Source organism: Branchiostoma floridae, chromosome 12 (assembly GCF_000003815.2).
Source record: "Branchiostoma floridae strain S238N-H82 chromosome 12, Bfl_VNyyK, whole genome shotgun sequence".
NCBI lineage: Eukaryota > Metazoa > Chordata > Leptocardii > Amphioxiformes > Branchiostomatidae > Branchiostoma > Branchiostoma floridae.
This window is the reverse complement of record NC_049990.1, coordinates 7,739,196-7,759,542: the sequence shown is the minus strand read 5'-3', so window position 1 is coordinate 7,759,542 and position 20,347 is coordinate 7,739,196. Positions and strand designations below refer to the sequence as shown.

Sequence of the window (20,347 nt, the reverse complement as noted above, 5' to 3'; positions counted from 1 at the left end):
GGTACAGTCTTTGGCTTCCTTTCTAGTCACTGCAAGGCACCGTGTGTGTGTGTGTGTGTGTGCGTGCGTGCGTGCGTGCGTGTGCGTGCGTGTGTGTGTGTGTGTGTGCGTGCGTGTGTGTGTGTGTGTATGTGTGCGTGTCCAGTTCATATCGTACTCATGAAAGACAAACTTTAAGAAGAAAAAAGCTCCTCATTGCACCAAGAACACTTTGATTGACAACAACGTACACGCGCGGCAGTGGCGCAATCTGTGATCGACCTGCTTATGACCTCAACAAACCAGCTGACGAAACAAAACAGTGCAACAGCGCCTCTTACCGAAAAAAAATGACTTGCAGCCAGTCCGACTCTAATGGCATCTTGTCCAACGACTTGTGATACAATAGAAACATGAAAAGCTGCTTGACGATGTATAATCACTTGCCCGAGGGTAAAGTGGCGTAGAGCAGCAAAGCTTCACGCTTTGCGAGTAAAATCAAAGATCGTCTGAGTTTAGTGTCGTTTGTGTACACAATTTGTCACGAATACCCCCCACAACGTTAACCTTCATGGTCTGTATACCCTTATTCTTAACTTTCAAGGTTGTTGGACACAACTCGTCCTTTGAAGCTGCGTTGTTGACAACAGCACATCTCAAGGTCAGCTTGTTTCCTTTGACCTCTAGCATCAAAAATATACCTATCCCATGACACATGCGTGTTTGTTTCCGTTCTAACTATTGGCATAATCTAGTCGGCATGTTTTTGCTCATTGGCATACCTGTTTAACGATACTGTCTTAAATCGATTTGTCAGTCTGGTCGTATCTTGCACCTCGTTCCTCAATTTATCCCAGAGGGGGAAAATGAAGATCTAGAATTACTTAGTTAATAACTGCAAAACCAAGTCAACTGCTCGGCTCAATGTGTATTTGTTATTTCTAGACGTTTTACAATGACTCCAAGCAGAACTTTGAATGACGAGCATGGTTGGCTTGCACGTTGGACAACTGGTATTTTTTGGTCCTTGCAGACCCCGAAATTAGAACGGCTGTGCATTTATGAAATCCTGATTTTTGCGTGAAATTAATCTTAAGGTATTGTTGAGAAATCTCGACGTTTTCTGCCAGAATTCACTTTTGTTGTGTGTCGAAAAGCGGAGAAGGCAGAGATCGTCCGGAACTTTCCTCCCAATATTTACTTTGTTGACCTTGAGTAAACTGGACAAGGTTACCTGGAGGGTTGGGAGGTGACGTCATGATAGGTGACACGTTCGCTCTGAACTGGCTGAACGGGTGATTATATCTAAGCTAGTGCTGTTGTCATTACCTCCGTGAAGGCAGGGGCATCTTGTAATCAGTTGGTGTGTTTGTTGTTCCTGATGTAAGCGTGGAGTAGGTCCGGAGGTTAGCAATTGGCTCTTCAATGCCATGCACATCGTGGGGAGGAAGACTGGTCAAGGGACTATCCTCACCTGTTAGTGTCCCAGTCCTCAAAGTTACCGTAGAAATTTATATCCTACAAAAAAGGCAGGAAATGGGGTGGGCGCTCCCCCGTTCCTGAGTTTTTCTCCTCACCGCGCATGGTAGGATATTTATAGAGAGTTGGATGGGGTCCAAGATAAGGCCTCGGTATTTAATTTATCCATCGAGTACCGAATACAGCTTTGAGATTATTGAAGATGAACCAAAAGAATAATCTGGGCACCATCCGGAAAGTAGTCCGCTCCAGCGTTAATTATACGTTATATACAGTCGCTTCTCGCTCTGACATTTATCATACACTATATACAGTCGCTTCTCTGCTGTTCCGTCTGGGATCCTTGACCACGTTAACGTCTTGAATAGTCCAACCCCCAGCTAGCAAAATATTGTGTAAACACAGGCTATAAAAAGTTTATAAACTAAAAAGTTTGCATTCGTTTATACTTTGACCACTGGCTTTTTTCAGTCCTACATCTTTTAGAGTATTTATCTTCTGTTTTGTTTCTTTGTATTCCATATGTTTAGCGTCTGTGCCTTCCCTGGTGACGAGACAACATGACAAGTCAACATCGACCGTGCGTCCTGTTGCTGGTACCGCTAACAGTGGTTCCATTCCTGCTGTATTACACATCAGGACGTCTCACTCCTGGTGACATGTTGCCCTGGAGTAAACTGGCGCGAAGAAATGCTAGCAGGTGAGGCACTTAGTGTTTCCTCCTGAACGTATCACGTAAGGTCAAGTTGATTTGATCACATTGATGACATCCTCTGTGCTCCCCAAAGCAGATGCGAGCGTGCGTATGAAATCTACATGATCAAGAAGGTCCAAAGACACAAGAAATGACCAAACACACAAAGTATGGAATACCGAACAGTAAATTCTTCATCCCTGTTTTTTCGAATCTTCTTACTTGACCTTGGAATTCTGTGATATTAGTAAGTGTTTTCGATATATCTGTTACAGTTGAAAACCATTTTTTACAAACTGACAGAAAATTGATACGCACGTTGATGTCATCCATATAATCTAATGAACATGTCCCAGGCTGTACTTGATGACCACACATTGTTTATGACCAAATAACCGAGTTTAATAAATAACATCCTATCTATCTATTATGGTAAGTAACTACTTATTACAAAACAAACACCATTGCAATTGTGCTTTTAGGTTTAAAGATAAACGTTTTATTTACAAGTGGACTACAGTTCTTTGATTTAAAGCTAGGCGTCACTGCTGCATAATGTTGCTTTATTCACTTGTAATAAATGTAATGATATCTGTGACGTCAAACATAGAGCTGGTATCTAATATGTAGTCATTAGGGTATACTTATTACAATTATTTTCTAATAGCTGTTTAACTGATAATAAACAAGATTTAGTTCCAGCTCTCGCCTCGAGCTCGAAGAAGCAGACAGTGACTACAGTGGAAGACTTGGTACTGCAAACTCATCAATGGAAAAGCCTAAAACTGGTGAAACAAGGTACAGAGGAACAAGTGATACGATATTTTACCATGTTGAGGCCGTTTATAAAGTTTTCGGTGAAAACAACCTACCCATACGAGACGTCCGTTTCCAACTTGATGTTGGGTTGAAAGATCGTACATTTTCTTCTGGCCGGGATTTTCTGACATCTAGCACTAGGCCAGTACCTGCTGAGACCAGTTTCATTTAAGACCTGAGAGTACGAAATAACCTTAAATGTTACTAAAAGTTGTCCCAGGCTTTAAGATAAGACTCATGAAACATCTTCGCACTAATTCCTTTGCGTGTCATTATCGATTACGAAAAGCCATGATTAGATTAGACGTACAGTACTTTGAAATATAGAAGATGCACTCATTTGTACAACCATAAGCCACACTCCGTGATGTGGATACATGGAAATGTTTATGTTTTGTTTTGTTTCGTATTTTTTTTTCTTAAGTCCATTGCAGAAATTTGCAGCTTACGCGAAGTACATACCGAAGGAATCGGTTGCTCTGGAGAAGTTTTTAGCCGACCAGGCAGCTGTACAGGCCATACCGACGGAAGCACCTGGATGGGGTCTCACTAAATACCGAAAACAACCGAAAACAACCGAAAACAACCGAAAACAACCGAAAACAACCGAAAACAACCGAAAACAACCGAAAACTACCGAAAACAACCGAAAACAACCGAAAACAACTTTCACTAAATACCGAAAACAACCGAAAACAACTTTCACTAAATACCGAAAACAACCGAAAACAACTTTCACTAAATACCGAAAACAACCGAAAACAACTTTCACTTAATACCGAAAACAACCGAAAACAACTTTCACTAAATACCGAAAACAACTCGACACAACCATAAACAGCAGACAATAATTTCAGTGGGCTATTATTTAATAATTTTGACTTTATTTTGGACAGGAGTTAGGCTACGATGGATTTATTTTTTTGACGACCTCTGTTATCAATACAATATTAGTAATAATTAAGTCAACGATCTCCTTTGCCTGTTCAAATATATTAATGTTCGCATTCAGATTCACGGACCCTGTACGTTATAAATGGGGACTGCTTGATCAACTCGCAAACTCATCAATGGATATCTATACTACTTGGCATCTATTGTGTAACTCCAAGCAGAAGTAACGGTGGGGGCGGGGTGTAGTATTGGCCACAACAAGAAATAGCAGTCACTGCTATCCCCCGACAAAATCTCTGCTTGGAAAATAGGTTTGCTTATTAATTACTGCTGGCAAATTCTGCTGCCTATTTAGCTAATGTGTACTACATTTTTTTCTAGCAAACAAAACAATCTTGTATATTTCTTGCTCAATTATAACGCATTTCCGCTGCCATAACAAATCGATTCAAATGGAAAACCGCAAACGTGTATTACCGGTATACCACAGAGGCCCCAGATTAAATTAAATGATCAAAATAAGGATTCTGCTTTACACCATAAAACAGCGTGTGATCGATGGAAAGGTGTTTTCACCAGCTACATCCCCTTTGCTGAAAGAATCCTTCCATTTAAGAATCACTCCATTCTCTCCCTCGGCCGTGGAGAAAATAATTCAAGGGATAGTAACCAGTAGATGAAGATAAAATAGACATTGTTGTTGTTTACGAGTTGTTTTCCGGCTTTTTTCGGGTACTGATAGGTTGTTCATGATTGCTTTGATATTTCTTAGGTGGCTTTGAGTTGTTTTCGGTATTTGTTGAGTTGTTTTCGGTTGTTTTCGGCATATTTCAAGTTGTTTTCGGTTGTTTTCGGTTGTTTTCGGTTGTTTTCGGTTGTTTTCGGTTGTTTTCGGTTGTTTTCGGTTGTTTTCGGTATTTAGTGAGACCGCCTGGATGGGCCTATAACAAAACAGCTGCAGATTTATTCCGGTAGGAGTTGCTTTCTCGAGTTGCTATTGTACTCAGCTCCAAAACACATTAGCTGCGTAAATGATGTTTGCTGTATATAATGCAAAAGAACCCCTTTATCGGCCTTGTCTCCAAAACAGGTTGAAAGTTATATTTTATGACACTCTTTAACTTTACAGGAACAGAATCTTGCACAACAGAAGCTTTGTGAACGGGAGCTTTCTGGTCACACAAGGCAACGTGGAGAACAACGTTCTAAAGATCCCCAATATCGTCAAAGTGCCACCAGACATCTTCAAAGGATTTCCTAAAGTAGGTTTGGAGTTTTAGTTTTCCTTTTTAATAATCTTCGATCTTCTAGCAGATGTCAACGTCCAAAGCTATTAACAGTTTTTACAGTTGAGCGAATTTCTTGACGTTTATAAGAACACAAGACCATGGACTCGTATCTTTTGTACACAGGAAAGTCCGTTTGAGAACAAGCGCTTCAATACTGGCAGCGTTGTGGGGAACGGAGGGATACTGACGGGAAGCGGCTGTGGAAAGGAGATAGACGCCTCTGAGTTTGTGTTCAGGTAGGGTTCTATATTGTATACAAGTACTAATCAAAATGCCGTATAATAGAATCTAACAGCACAGAAGATTTTACTCAATAGTTATATGAATAAAATATTTGTTTGAACCATTAGAAGCTAATTTAAGACAAAATGAACCCATTCGGATGCCTTGCTGTGATAGGTGCTACCACTGTATATTAATGAGTATCCCCTGATGATATGTTAATGAGAATAACCTAGTTATATTGATGAGTATTACCTGGTTATGTTGATGAGTATTGCCTGGTTTGTTGATGAGCATTACCTGGTTATGTTGATGAGTATGACCTGGTTATGTTGATGAGTATGACCTGGTTATGTTGATGAGTATGACCTGGTTATGTCGATGAGTATTACCTGGTTATGTTGATGAGTATTGCCTGGTTTGTTTAAAAGTATTATCTGCTTTGTTGATGGGCATTACCTGGTTATGTTGATGAGGAGTACCTGGTTATGTTACGTATTACCTGGTTATGTTGATGAGTGTCACCTGGTTTTGTAGATTGATGTTACCTGGTTATTTTGTTATGTCTATCATTTGCTTGTTTTGTCGACATGTTCAATTGGGTTAATTTGATTTTCACGGATTTGTTCAACCTTTTATGTTATCATAACTAAGGTTCAACATGGCTCCGATGTACGAGGAATATTTGGAGGACATTGGAAACAAAACCAATCTGATCACCATCAACCCCTCTATGATAGAATACAGGTACTTTCTGTATGCCTTTATAGCACATGTGTGTGTTTATGTGTGTGTGTGTGTGTGTGTGTGTGTGTGTGAAACTGACTTTGTTTTGATTTGTTGTTTTTCATTTTGCCTAGATACAAGGTGAAAAGAAGCGTGTGTTTGTGTTTGTGCGCGTATATATATATATATATATATATATATATATATATGTGTGTGTGTGTGTGTGTGTGAAACTTTTTTTTATTTTCAATTTTTATTTCGTCTAGATACAAGATGAAAAGAAGAAAAAAGGCGAGGGTAAAGACTACAAGAGCCTTGATGTCCGACCTGTCAGTATACGGAGATAGCTACCTCTGGATCTGGGCCTTTGGAAGTCCCAAACACGCACGTCTTGCCTTCCAGACACAGAGAGCCCTGCAAGGAAACAGCGCCCGGAACCAAGTCATCTTGCCATATCCTAGTCTGATAGGATCGATAAGATCATTTTGGAAAGAAAATGGCATCACGGCTAATCAGCCATCGACAGGTAGTTATCATAACCTGTAGCATACCAACATATCATACAAAATCCATGAATAATTGGTTTCCGTTTACCTTATTACTCTGTGACGGACGGTAACCTCCAGCGACAGAGTATTGCTGTTATCCGATGTGGTGTGTGTTTGCATCTTGCCTCATCCCTTTGTCTCTCCAAGCAGATATGGGGTTATGTGTTGTCTAAAGTACAGTACAGAACAGCTGTCACGGTAGACCCGGAATCCCTAAACAGATGTTTAGACACTGTCTTCCTAGCAAATTGCTAGTGTTATGATAAACAAGTACATGCGTTGTCCTGTTAAGCTATCAGTAAAATTAAGGCTTCGTTTGGTTTCCTGTTCGTCGCTGTCTGTTTGGGACTGTCCATATATATCTACTGTTGTAATTGATGCGGCGAAAACCATAAATGCGTCACGGAGTATTTTACCTACGGCCACTTGTTCTTATTCATATCAGTTAATCTATACGTTCCGTTTGCTACGTATCTTATTCTTATATAGCGATTTATACTCCCCATTATTCATGATCATCTAGGACTGCGTATGGCGAGTTTGGCCACACAGATGTGCGAAGAGGTGCGCTTGTACGGCTTCTGGCCCTTCCACTCCGACAGGAGCAACAGACGCCTGAATGAGCACTACTACGACAATGCCCTCCCCAAAAAAGTTCACAGAGTACCTGAAGAGTTCAGGCAACTGCAGCATCTCCACAACACCGGGGTTCTTCGTCTGACAACCCACGCATGTCAATGAGCGGACTATGGATATGACTAGAAAGGCAACATTTAAAAAAATGCAGAATGTCTTCCTCTAGCCTTGTGCCAAGCTACTCGCATACAATACTATACCATTAGGCTCGCACCAAAGTAGTGTGTGCGAGTGAGAAAATAATTGGGGCTATGAATGGGGTATCTGAGTAGCCTGACGTGATAGACATCGGGTAGACACCCCCTCCTTTCTGTCAACCTTTTCTGCCAGAAGTAAACAAGAAAAAGAACACACCAGCAAAAGCGTTGTGTGTGTGTGTTCGTTTGTTTGTTTGTGTGTCCACATTGTGTGTGTGTGTGTATGTGTGTGTGTGTCTATGTGCGTGTGTGTGTGTGTGTGTGTGTGTGTATGTGCGTGTGTGCGTGTGTGTGTGTGTGTGTGTGTGTGTGTTTGTGTGTGTGTGTTTGTGTGTGTGTGTGTGTGTCTGTGACCTGTACATGATCTCAACTAACCAGCTGATGGCGGAAACAAAAATCAGTGCAACAGTGCCTTCTACCGAAAATATTTTGGCTTGCAGCCAGTCCGACTCTATTGGCATCTCGTCCAACGGCTTCTGGTGACTGTTGTGTGAAAAGCTACTTGACTGTGCACAATTCCTTGCCCGAGGGTAAAGTGGCGTTACCAGCAACAAAGCTCAAGTTTTGCGAGTAAAATCACATATCTCGTCTGAGTTTAGTGTCCTGTTTTTACATCAGATTTTTTCAAGGATACCTCCACGACGTTAATCTACATGGTTAGTGTACCCTTTCGCATTAACTTTCAAGGTTGTTGGACACAACTCGTCCTTTGAAGCTGCGTTGTCAACAACAGCACATCTCAAGGTCAGCTTGCATTATTTGCTTCTAGCCGGGCTGTTTCTGTGCACTGACTTACCTAGCTGCAGCTGTGTACTGTCGCGAAGTCTAATTTTATCTTGCACCTCGTTTCTCAATTTATTCCAGAGCTCTAGAGGGGAAATAATGCAGAAATAGAAAAACACGTCGACTGCTTGGTTGAATGTGTATTTGTTGTTTTTAGACATTTCACAATGACTCCAAGGAGAAATTTGCATTCATGGCATGCTGATTTTTTTGCGTGAGCTCGAGGTTAATCTTTATTGGGGAGGAAAAATCTCGAAGTTTTCTGCCAGAATGTACTATTGTTGTATGTCCGCAAAAGGTGAAGGCAGAGATCGTTCTGCACTTTCCTACCAATATTTACTTAAAAATGACCCGGAGAGTTTGGAAGGTGATGTATATGACGTCATGAAAGGCGACACCTTCCCTCTGAACTGACCGAACAGGTGATTATCTATGCTAGTGCTGTTGTCGTTGCCTTCGCGAAGACCAGTGGTACCTTTGTAAATAGTTGGTGTGTTTCTTTGTCTTGAAGTGGGTCCGCAGTTTAGCAATTGACACTTCAATGTCAAGCACGTCGGGGACACTAGAGGATTTGGCCAGCCAGTCTTCCACACCTGCAGTTGCTGTTAGTGTCCCCGGGCTCAAAGTTACCGTAGAAAGGTACTACAAAGGCAGCAGCGAAAGCGCTCCCCCGGTGGAGGTTTTCTCACCACGCATGGTAGGATATCGATATACATGAAGAGTTGGTATTTGAAGCAGCCAGGATTTTGGTTGGGGGGGGGGGTTCTTTTTAGTACTCGTGGGACCATCGAGCGCCGCGGGCGCGAGACTCACGCCGGATGCGTGGGCTGTTTAGCACGAACCTTATGAAAATCATACGAATCACTATGCGAAAACGTACCAACTTGTGTGATTTGCACGAACCTAATACGAATGACGTGATGTCACGAGACCCGGCGGCGGTTAGCCGGTTTCGCATGAGGTTCATGCAAATCACACGTTTTCGTATAGTGATTCGTGTGATTTTCATAAGGTTCGTACGTTTTCGCATAGTAATTCGTGTGATTTTCATAAGGTTCGTGCGTTTTCGCATAGTGATTCGTACGTATCACATAATGTTCCTACGAATCTCATAGGGTTCGTGCAAATGCTTGGGCACCCCTGGGCTATCTAAATTTTGATACAGATATAGATTCGCTTCGGGTGTTAAAGAAAACCCTCTTATAGGCGGAGCTACTCTATTTCCCAAAAGAAGGCCTGAAGTCGTTTTCTAACTATTACATGAAGTAAAAAGTTTGCATGCATTTATAATCTGACCTCTGGCTTAGCTACAGTCCAACATGTTCAGAGTTTTCTTCTTACTTTTTACTTGGTATTTCACACGCCCAGCGTCCCTGGTGACGAGACAGAATGACAAGTGAATATCGACCATGCGTCCTGTTGCTGGTATCGCTAACAGTGGTTCCATTCCTGCTGTATTACACATCAGGGCGTCTTCTTCCTGGTGATATGTTGCCCTGGAGTAAACTGGCCCGTAGAAATACTAGCAGGTGAGGCACTAAGTGTTTCCTCCTGGACGTATCACTTAAGGTCTGATTAATATTTGATTATATGAATGACTTCCTTTGTACACCCCAAAAACGGCGTGCGAATAAAAATAAGGGTTGGCCAAAAAAGTTGCTTAAGGTCTGCTTTTAGCAAGCTGAGTAGGTTGACACAGTGTCTTCCCTTGTGTGCCTTGTATATGCTGGAGTCTAGTACTGAGAATTCAATGGCTTTTTGTGCAGGTTTGTCTTATTGAGTCCTGAGGATGTGCCCAAACATCCAACAAATAGCTGCTTAACTGATAATAACAAGGATTTTTCTTCTATGAACAAAAAATCCAGCTCTCTCCTCAAGCTTGAAGAAGCAGGCAGTGACTACAGTGGAAGACTTGAGGGCGTTACCGGTACTGCAAACGTATCCATGGAAAAGCCGAAAGCTGGGGGAACAAGGTACAAAGGAACAAGTGGCTTAAGATTTGTAATATGTGGAGGCCATTCGTAAAGTTTAAGGTGACAACACCACAGAGCACAGCTGTCCTACTCTAACAAGATGTCCGTTTCCAACGAGATGTTGGTTTTCTTATCCGGGCCGTCATTTTCTGACATCTAGCACGGGACCAGAAGTAAAAACCTGCTGAAACCAGTTTCACTTGAGAGTACGAAATGCAACCTTAAAGATAAGTGCTGTTACCAGAAGTTGTCCCTGGATTTTACAGAAGACTCAAACAATAATCTTCGCCTTAACATTTGTGTGCCATCATCAATTGCAACTACGAAAAGTCATCAGATTAGGCTTAACTCGACTTAAGATCTAGATATACCCATTTTGCAGCCATAAAGCATACCCCGAGATGCGGAAAGATAAAATTGATCATCTTTTGTTTTGTTTCTCAGGGCATTACAGGAATTTGCTGTTTACGCTAAGCACATACCGAAGGAATCGGATGCCCTGAAGAAGTTCTTAGACGACCAGGCAGCTGTGCAGTCCATACCGACGGAGGCACCTGGATGGGTCTATAACAAAACAGCTGCAGATTTATTTCGGTAGGAGCCGCTTTCTCGACTTGCCATTTGGCATATAGGCGTCCCGACGTAAGAGATGTAAACTTGATTACTTGGAAGCAGCTCCAAAAACACAATGCGATGTCATGTAGATTTGCTTTCAAATTACTTCAAACCGGGACTGCTGATTTTTTTTGTTTGATATTGCATACAAAGCTGCGTAAATGATGTATGCTGTATACAATGCAATTTGTAAAGACATTACCAAAGATTGGATATATAAGCAAGACTCCCTTCAATGGCTTTGCCTCCAAAGCTACTTGAAAGTTGCCGTTCTTGACCCCTTTTAAACACCACAGGAACAGGATCGTAAGCGACAGTCGCTATGTGAACGGAAGCTTTCTGGTCACACAGGGAAACGTTGTGAAGAGCGTTCTAAAGACCTACGGCACGAAACCCACGATCGTCAAGGTGCCACCAGACGTCTTCAAAGGATTACCTAAAGTATGTTTGGAGTCTTAGTTTTCCTTCATAACAATCTTCAATCTTCTGGCAGAAGTCCAAAGATGTTAACAACTTTTACAGCTGGGTGAATGTTTCCCTTAAAAACGTTTCTGTACTGACACAGGACTCCGGCTACTGGACCATGGTTGTAACGTCTCTGTTGAGTAAAGGTTCATGATCACTGTCCTGTATATTAGCCTTCTACTCTCTACAACTGAGATACTGCTCAGTGTCCAATGTCTTATGCTTAAGCTTTGACTGCTTAAGTTACTTCATTCTATATCTACATTATATTACAGACCGCCTTTTGACATTAATAATGATAATTAATAAGATGACAAGACCATGTACACGTATCTTTTCTACGCAGGAAAGTCCGTTCAAGAACAAACGCTTCAATACTTGCAGCGTTGTGGGGAACGGAGGGATACTAAAGGGAAGCGGCTGTGGAAAAGAGATAGACGCCTCTGAGTTTGTGTTCAGGTTAGGTTCTCCTATTATGCACAAGTACTAGTGCTGATCAAAATGCTGTATAATAGCACAGACGATTTAACTGTATTTTTATAGACTGTATATTGATGAGTATTACCTGATGAAATGGTGATGAGTATTACCTGGTTATGTTGATGAGTATTGCCTGGATTCTTGATGAGCATTATTAACTTGTTATGTTGATGAGTATTACCTTGTTTGTTGATGAGTATTACCTGGTTATGTTGATGAGTATAACCTGGTTATGTTGATGAGTATTACCCGGTTATGTTGATGAGTATTACCTGGTTATGTTGATGAGTATTACCTGGTTATGTTGATGAGTATTACCTAGTTTGTTGATGAGTATTACCTGGTTATGTTGATGAGATTTACCTGGTTATGTTGATGAGTATTACCTGGTTATGTTGATGAGTATTACCTAGTTTGTTGATGAGTATTAGCTGGTTTGTTGATGAGTATTATTACCTGGTTAGGTTGATGAATATTACCTGGTTATGTTGATGAGTATTACCTGGTTATGTTGATGAGTATTACCTGGTTATGTTGATGAGTATTACCTGGTTATGTTGATGAGTATTACCTGGTTATGTTGATGAGTATCACCTGGTTATGTTGATGAATATTACCTGGTTATGTTGATGAGTAGTACCTGGTTATGTTGATGAGTATTACCTGTTTATGTTGATGAGTAGTACCTGGTTATGTTGATGAGCATTACCTAGTTATGTTGATGAGTATTACCTGTTTATGTTGATGAGTAGTACCTGGTTATGTTGATGAGTATTACCTGGTTATGTTGATGAGTAGTACCTGGTTATGTTGATGAGTATTACCTGTTTATGTTGATGAGTAGTACCTGGTTATGTTGATGAATATTACCTGGTTGTGTTGATGAGTATTACCTGGTTATGTTGACGAGTATTACCCGGTTAAGTTGATGAGTACATGTATTACCTGGTTATGTTGATGAGTATTACTTGGTTATGTTGATGAGTTTTCCCTGGTTATGTAGATTGATGTTACCGGATTATTCTCTTATGTCTATTGCTTGTTTTGTTGACGTCAGATAGTCTCCATTTTTTTTATATTCACGGATTTTTTCAACTTTTTATCTCCTCATAACTGGTAGGCTCAACATGGCTTCAATGGACGAGAAATATTTGGATGACATTGGGAAGAAAACCAATCTGATTACCATCAACCCTTCTATGATCGGATACAGGTACTTTCTTTATGTCTTATCATGTTTGTGTGTATGTGTGTATGTGTGTGTGTGCGCGCGCGCGCGTGTGTGTGTGTGAAACTGGCAAACTTTGTTTTTATTTGTTGTTTTTATTTTGTCTAGATACAAAAGTCGAAGAGGAAAAATTGTGACATTAAACACTAGAGCCTGGATGTCTGACCTGTCAGTATACGGAGACAGCTACCTCTGGATCTGGGCCTTTGAAAGTCCCACGCACGCAAATTGTGCCTTCCAAGCACAGCGGGCTCTGCAAGGAAACAGCGCCCGGAACCAAGTCATCTTACCATATCCAAGTCCGACAGGATCGATGAGATCGTTTTGGAAAGAAAATGGCATCACGGCGAAGAAGCCGTCGTCAGGTAGTTATCATAAGCTGCAATATATCTTACAAAATGCATGAATCATTGGTTTCACCATTTAACTTACTACTCTGTGACGGAGGGTAACCTCCAACGACAGAGTATTGTTGTTGTCCGATGTGATGACTGTTCGCATCTGTATCTCTATGTTCCCTTTGGCCTTATTCGTATTTAGTTTGGCATGTCTTCTGCACGCAGTTGCGCGATGATGCACCTTGTTTTCTACGCGGTAGCTGTTTTTATTACCGATGTAATAATTTCAGAAATCACCCATATATTCCTGGTATTGTGGAACAGGCCATGTAGTTTTTGGAGTCTGTTAATTAGCTTAACTCCAAGCAGATATGGGTTTATGTGTTCTCTAATGAACAGAACAGCTGTCGCGGTAGAGCTGGATTGGTCAGTGCCAGTGTTAGGATAAACAAGTACGTACATTGTTCCGGTAAGCTATCAGTAACATTAGAGCTTCGTTTTCTTTTCTGTGCGTCTTTATTTTTCTGTCTGGGACTGTCCATATCATCGGCATAATATATATTGTTGCAACTGATGCAGCGGAAACCACAAATACGTCACGGAGTATGTGACCTACAGTCACTTGTTCTTACTTACTTATATCAGTTAATCTGTGGTAATTTCACGTTCCCTTTTCTACGTATATCATTCTTATATATCCATTTCTTCCATATACTCACTTGCCATTATTCATGATCATCTAGGTCTGCTGTTGGTGAGTTCGGCCACACAGATGTGCGAAGAGGTGCGCCTGTACGGCTTCTGGCCCTTCCACTCCGACAGGAACAACAGACGCCTGACTGAGCATTACTACGACAATGCCCTACCCCGAAGTGCTCACAGAGTACCTGATGAGTTCAGGCAACTGCAGCGTCTCCACAACACCGGGGTTCTTCGTCTGACAACCCACGCATGTCAATGAGCGGACAATGTGTATGACTAGAAAGGCAACATTTTTTGTAAAAATGCAGAATGTTTTCCTCTAGCATGGTATCAAGCTACTACACACAATACTATACCATAAGGCTCGTACCAAAGTAGTGTGTGCGAGTGGAAAAAAATTAGGGCAATGAATGGGGTATCTGAGTAGCCTGACGTGATAGCCAGCCCGGGTAGACATTCCATCCTTTCCGTAAGTCGGAAGAAAGAAAGAAAAAGAACACACCAACAAAAACAATACGTCGTATGTCGCCTAGTACGATTACTGTACTGTACGATCAGAGTGTACAAGATTATTCACTCTGATATATTACGACTGTCTGCATGTATAACTGTTAACATACTTTAGTAGATTGTTTGCATTTTTATGGACTGGTTTATTAATTTGAAACTCTTGAAAACCAAAATGCTGAATTGCGAGATTTATAATACAAAGTTTAACATATTCTTAACATGCAAAATATAATAAAATACCACAATCAAATATTTGTCTATGCCAAATCATAATACATGATACAAAGCTCATTATTTTGTACAACGTTTCAGTGTTGTTTATGTTTCTTAAGAGTTTGACAATATCTGGTTTCGGGCTATTGGTATTGGCATACCAAATTGTGCCCACTGGTATGGGGTGATCTTTAAAAAGTTTTACTCTTACTTTGCCTCTTTTTGTGAGATCCAAGTTTGCCTTGGACATTTTTTTTTCAATCTTGAGACACGTGTCGCCTAATCTGTCATAGAGGCTCTGTAACTTCATGGCTCTGTAGAAATTCTAGCATGAAAAGTTCCAGAATGAACATGAGTTCCAGAACATGAGTTCCAGGAAGTCTCCTGTCGTTGAATCCTTCCTATCTTCTTGTGTGTTTGTAAGTCCGGGGTGACGATTGTCGAAATTGGTGGAGAATGCAGGGTCTTTGGCTTCCTTTCTAGGTCTGCTTAATTTGAACGTCACTCTTAGACACTTGGAGACACTTGCAATTGACGAAACAAAAACAGTGCATCAGTGCCTTCTACCGAAAATGTTTTGACTTGCAGTCAGTCCGACTCTAATGGCAACTCGTCCAACGGCTTCTGATGACTGTTGTATGGAAAGCTGCTTGACGACGTACAATTACTTGCCTGAAGGTAAGTGGCGTTACAGTAGCAGCAAAGCTCACAAGCTTTGCGAGTAAAATCACAGTTCATCTGAGCTTATTTCTACATCACAATTTTTCAAGAGTACCTCCACGACGTTGCCGTACATGGTCTGTGTACCCTTTCCCGTTAACTTTCCAGGTTGTTGGACACAACTCCTCCTTTGACCTTGTCCCCTTTGACCTCAATTCAACGATAGACCTTTCCCACAACATGTATGTGTCAATGATTTATTTATGTGTTATGAAACCGATGATTGTTTTCGTTAGAACTATTGGCATAATGTAGCCGGGCTGTGTTAGTTCATTAACTTACCTGTTTACTGTCTTTTTTCAGTCTGGTCGTATCTTGCACGTCGTTTCTCAATTTATTCCAGAGGGAAAAGGCTACAAGATAACCGAACTAGAAGTTAAAGCCAAGTCGACTGCTTGGTTGAATGTGTATTTGTTGTTTCTAGATATTTCAGTGACTCCAAGCACCTGAAAGCTTGCGTGGTTGACTAGCATGCATGTTGGACAACTGGTATGTTATGTTCCTTGCAGGGCCTAGAATTAGGGCGGTTGTGCATTCATGACGTCCTGATTCTGTGTGTGCTAAGTCAATCTGAAGGTATTGTTGGGAGGAATAATCTCGATGTTTTTTGCCAGAATGTACTATTGCTGTGTGTCAAAAAGCAGAGAATGCAGAGATCGTTATGAACTTTCCTCCCAATATTTATTTAAAGATTGACCTTGTGTGAACTGGGACAAGGCCACCCAAAGAGTTTGGGAGGTGACGTCATGAAAGGCGACACATTCGCTCTGAACTGGCTGAACGGGTGATTATCTAAGCTATTGCGGTTGTCATTACCTCCGCGAAGACCATGTTTGTAATAGTTGGTGTGTTTCTTTGTCCTGAAGTAGGTCCGCAGTTTAGCAATTGGCACTTTAATGCCATGCATGTCGGGGACACTAAGAGGTGAGAAAGATTGGTCAAGGGACCTCCCTCACCTGTTAGTGTCCCTGGGCTCAAAGTTACCGTAGAAAGGCAGCAGATGTGGGCGCTCCCCCGGCTCTGCGTTTTGTCATCACGCATGGTAGGATATTCATGAAGAGTTGGCTGGGGTCCATGTTAAGGCCTCGATCCGTATTTTATCCACCGTGAACCGAAAACAGCTTTGAGATTATTGATGAACCAAAGGAAGAGAAGCCATCAGAAGTATACATCAAAACTTTACAAAACACTTTCACCCAAAAAAATAGCCTGGCTAAAGCGCGCTCCTACCGGCCAGCCCAAAAGTTACCCCCCCCCCCTCCCCTCCATGCAGGAAGTGGGGAGGGGGGGGGGATAAACCTTATAATGCTATTGATAAAATTTTGTTGCACTGTATCTGTATATGTAGTTTTAGTATCTGTATATAGTGTAGTAGCCGTTGCGATACGTTGTATCCTGTACAGCAATAAAGTTCCTTCTTTCCTTCCTTTATATTGCACTTTGTTGTTCCATGTTAAGAAGAACCACAAAAGTATCATAATCTTTCCTGTCCAGCGTAGCGAACACATGGTACAGTGGCGAACTCAGGGCCTCTCCGGTGTTCGAGTTTTTATCTTCTGTCTTGTTTCTTTGTATTTCACATGTCCAGCGGATTCGCCTTCCCAAGTGACGAGACAAAATGAGAAGTCAACATCGACGGCGTGCCCTGTTGCTGGTGTCACTAATAGTGGTTCCATTCCTGCTGTATTACACATCAGCACGTCTCATCCCTGGTGATATGTTGTCCTGGAGTAAACTGGAAACCCGCGCAAATACTAGCAGGTGAGGCACTAAGTGTGTCCTTCTGAACGTATCACGTAAGGCCACGTTGATTTGATTACATTTATGACATCCTCTGTGATCCCCACAAACAGATGCAAGCGTGCGTATGAAAGATACGTATTCAAGAAGGTTATAAAGAAATGACCAAACACACAAAGTATGGAATACCGAACAATAGATTCTTCATTCTTGTTTTTTCGCATCTTCTTATTTGACCTTGGAATTCTATGACATTAGTAAGTGTTTTCCTACATATTCCTACATATATATGTACGGCGTATAGTTGCTCATTTTGCTGCTGCTTTGTACGATTTACACCTTGGTTGAAAACAATCCAGCTCCCTCCTGGAGCTTGAAGAAGCAGACAGTGACTACAGTGGAGGACTTGAGGGCGTTACCGGTACTGCAAACTCATCCATGGAAAAGCCAAAAGCTGGGGGAACAAGGTACAGAGGAACAAGTGACACAACATTTTTTACCACGTTGAGGTCATTCATAAGGTCCCATTGATGTATAGGCCTAGTGGGTACCCTAAAAGACAACGAGCCGAAAAAAATGAACGGCTGCATAAACACGTGTTTTTAGAGGTGAGAAATTCCCTTTTAGCCAGCCGAACTGATCTCAAAAGTTTGTTTATAGCTAAAATTAGGATGAAAAGTTTGGCAGTCGTGCGCTAGGTCGGAAGTACACAGTCCTGGGTTCTGTGTAGTGCGGCTGTACAGTGTACACTAGCAGCGAGGGGATTGACTAATTGTAGTTTATAATTGTTATAAACAACAAACGTATGAACTCTATTCATTGGCAATTTTTATAGAGAGTAAATGTGCTCAACATTTAATGAATAATATGCCGACATGTCATGTAGCTTTTATTATAAACGCGACCATGTATTATAATATATAAGTATATGGGAAGAAAAAAACTCATTAAAGACTCATAAAGTTAAAGGTGTGACAATCACAACAGAACACAATTTTCCTACTCCTACAAGATGTCCGTTTACGTGCAGAGGTTGGGTTGAAAGATTGTACGTGTTCTTAACGCTGGACATTTGTAACAGCTGGGGCTAGGCAAACAGTGCAAACCTACTGCGTCTTAGACCCGTTCCTCGGAACGGACGGAAATTTACTCGTCAGGACAAAAATAAGATTCGCCCTATCCGCCCCCCCCCCTCCAAAATTGTGCATCATGAATTGATTTTCATGAAAATGTATTTTCGTAAGCTTGAAAGACAACAAAAAAACAACAACTATGGGCTCCAAATTAACGAGTGAGACAGAAAAAATACAACTGGAGACAGCCTTGTTTGGGAGAACAAATGATCTTAAGCGCGCGCTAAAAGTTGTCTCAGATTTTAAGAGAAAACAAATTCTTGGCTTTAACATTTGTGTGTTATCATGAATTAAGAAAAGTCATTAGATTAGACGTAAATCACTTTGAGATATGGAAGATGCACTCATTTTTTAGCAATAAAGCATACTCCGAGATGTGGATACATGAAAATGATCATATTTTGTTTTGTTTTGTATTGTGTTTTTTTTTTCAAGACCATTGCAGGAATTTGCAAATTACGCGAAGTACATACCGAAGGAATCGGTTGCTTTGAAGAAGTTCATAGCCGACCAGGCAGCTGTGCAGTCCATACCGACGGAAGCACCTGGATGGGTCTATAACAAAACAGCTGCAGAATTATTTCGGTAGGAGTCACTTTCTCGACTTGCCATTTGGCAGATTATGACGTCATTTAGCTTCCGCCCTGTTGGTTGGTTAACTAGCCGAGTGACGTCACGACGTATGAGATGTAAACTTGATGACTTGGGATTAGCTCCAAAACACAATGCGACGTCATGTACATTTGCTTTCAAATTTCTTCAAATAAGGACTGCTGAGTTTTTGTTAGATAGCGCATACAAAGCTGCGTAAATGATGTATGCTGTATATAATGCAATTTGTCAAGACGTTGCAATTGCCAAAGATTTGAAAAGCAAGAGCCTCTTCATCGATTTTGCCTCCAAAACAGATTGAAAGTTGCATTTTATGACCCCTTTTGATTTTACAGAAACAGAGTCATACGCGACAGTCGCTATGTGAACGGGAGCTTTCTGGTCACACAGGGAAACGTTGTGAAGAACGTTCTAAAGACCTACGGCAAGAAACCCACGATAGTCAAGGTGCCATCAGACGTCTTCAAAGGATTTCCTAAAGTAGGTTTGGAGTCTTAGTTTTCCTTCATTACAATCTTCAATCTTATAGCAGATGTCAACGTCCAAAGATCTTAACACTTTTTTACAGCTGAGCGAATGTTTCCCTTAAAAACGTTTCTGTACTGACACAGGACTCCGGCTACTAGGCCATGTTTGTAACGTCTCTGTTGAGTTCATGATCACTGTCATGTATATTAGCCTTCTACTCCCTACTCCCTACATCTGAGATACTGGTCAGTGTCAAATGTCTTAAGCTAAGTTAGTTCATTCATTTATATTCACATCATATTACAGCCCGCTGTTGGATTGGGATTTGGAGCGGCAAGATATGATGATGACAACCTGACACAACTGCGTTCTAACATTGATAAGAAGATAAGACCAAGTATACGTATATTTTCTACACAGGAAAGTCCGTTTAAGAACAAACGGTTCAATACTTGCAGCCTGGTAGGGAACGGAGGGATACTGACGGGAAGCGGCTGTGGAAAAGAGATAGACGCCTCTGAGTTTGTGTTCAGGTAGGGTTCTATACTATATATACTGCTCCAAATTCTATATAGTAGGATCTAATAGATTTAACTGTATACTTATGTTAATTAGTATTACCTTATTGCGTTGATGAGAATCACATGGTTATGTTAATGAGTATTACCTGGTTATATTGATGAGTATTGCCTGGTTACGTTGATGAGTATTACCTGGTTATGTTGATGGGTATCACCTGGTTATGTTGATGAGTATTACCTGGCTCGTTGATGGGTATTACCTGGTTATGTTGAGTATTGCCTGCTTACGTTGATGAGTATTACCTGGTTATGTTGATGAGTATTACCTGGTTATGTTGATGAGTATTACCTGGCTCGTTGATG

The 20,347-nt window shown here is 41.2% G+C and overlaps 2 protein-coding genes across 2 annotated transcripts in view; both read left to right on the top strand.

Annotated features, from left to right (window-relative positions):
- Positions 1 to 463: 463 nt before the first annotated feature.
- LOC118427497 (alpha-N-acetylneuraminide alpha-2,8-sialyltransferase-like) lies at positions 464 to 14,568 on the top strand. The gene is made up of 9 exons (XM_035837326.1): positions 464 to 640; positions 9,635 to 9,795; positions 10,132 to 10,239; positions 10,684 to 10,833; positions 11,151 to 11,295; positions 11,666 to 11,778; positions 12,920 to 13,012; positions 13,136 to 13,392; positions 14,109 to 14,568. The coding sequence occupies exons 2-9, from the start codon at positions 9,656 to 9,658 to the stop codon at positions 14,324 to 14,326; spliced, it is 1,224 nt and encodes a 407-aa protein (XP_035693219.1). The 5' UTR covers positions 464 to 640; positions 9,635 to 9,655; the 3' UTR covers positions 14,327 to 14,568.
- A 2,246-nt stretch (positions 14,569 to 16,814) lies between these two features.
- The window catches only part of LOC118427496 (alpha-N-acetylneuraminide alpha-2,8-sialyltransferase-like), a 7,010-nt gene continuing 3,477 nt past the window's right edge, over positions 16,815 to 20,347 (top strand). Inside the window, exons 1-5 of the mRNA XM_035837325.1 lie at positions 16,815 to 17,271; positions 17,610 to 17,717; positions 18,819 to 18,968; positions 19,331 to 19,475; positions 19,884 to 19,996. Of these exons, the coding sequence (XP_035693218.1) occupies positions 17,129 to 17,271; positions 17,610 to 17,717; positions 18,819 to 18,968; positions 19,331 to 19,475; positions 19,884 to 19,996 (659 nt within the window). The 5' untranslated portion in view covers positions 16,815 to 17,128. The remainder of the gene's footprint in view (positions 17,272 to 17,609; positions 17,718 to 18,818; positions 18,969 to 19,330; positions 19,476 to 19,883; positions 19,997 to 20,347) is intronic.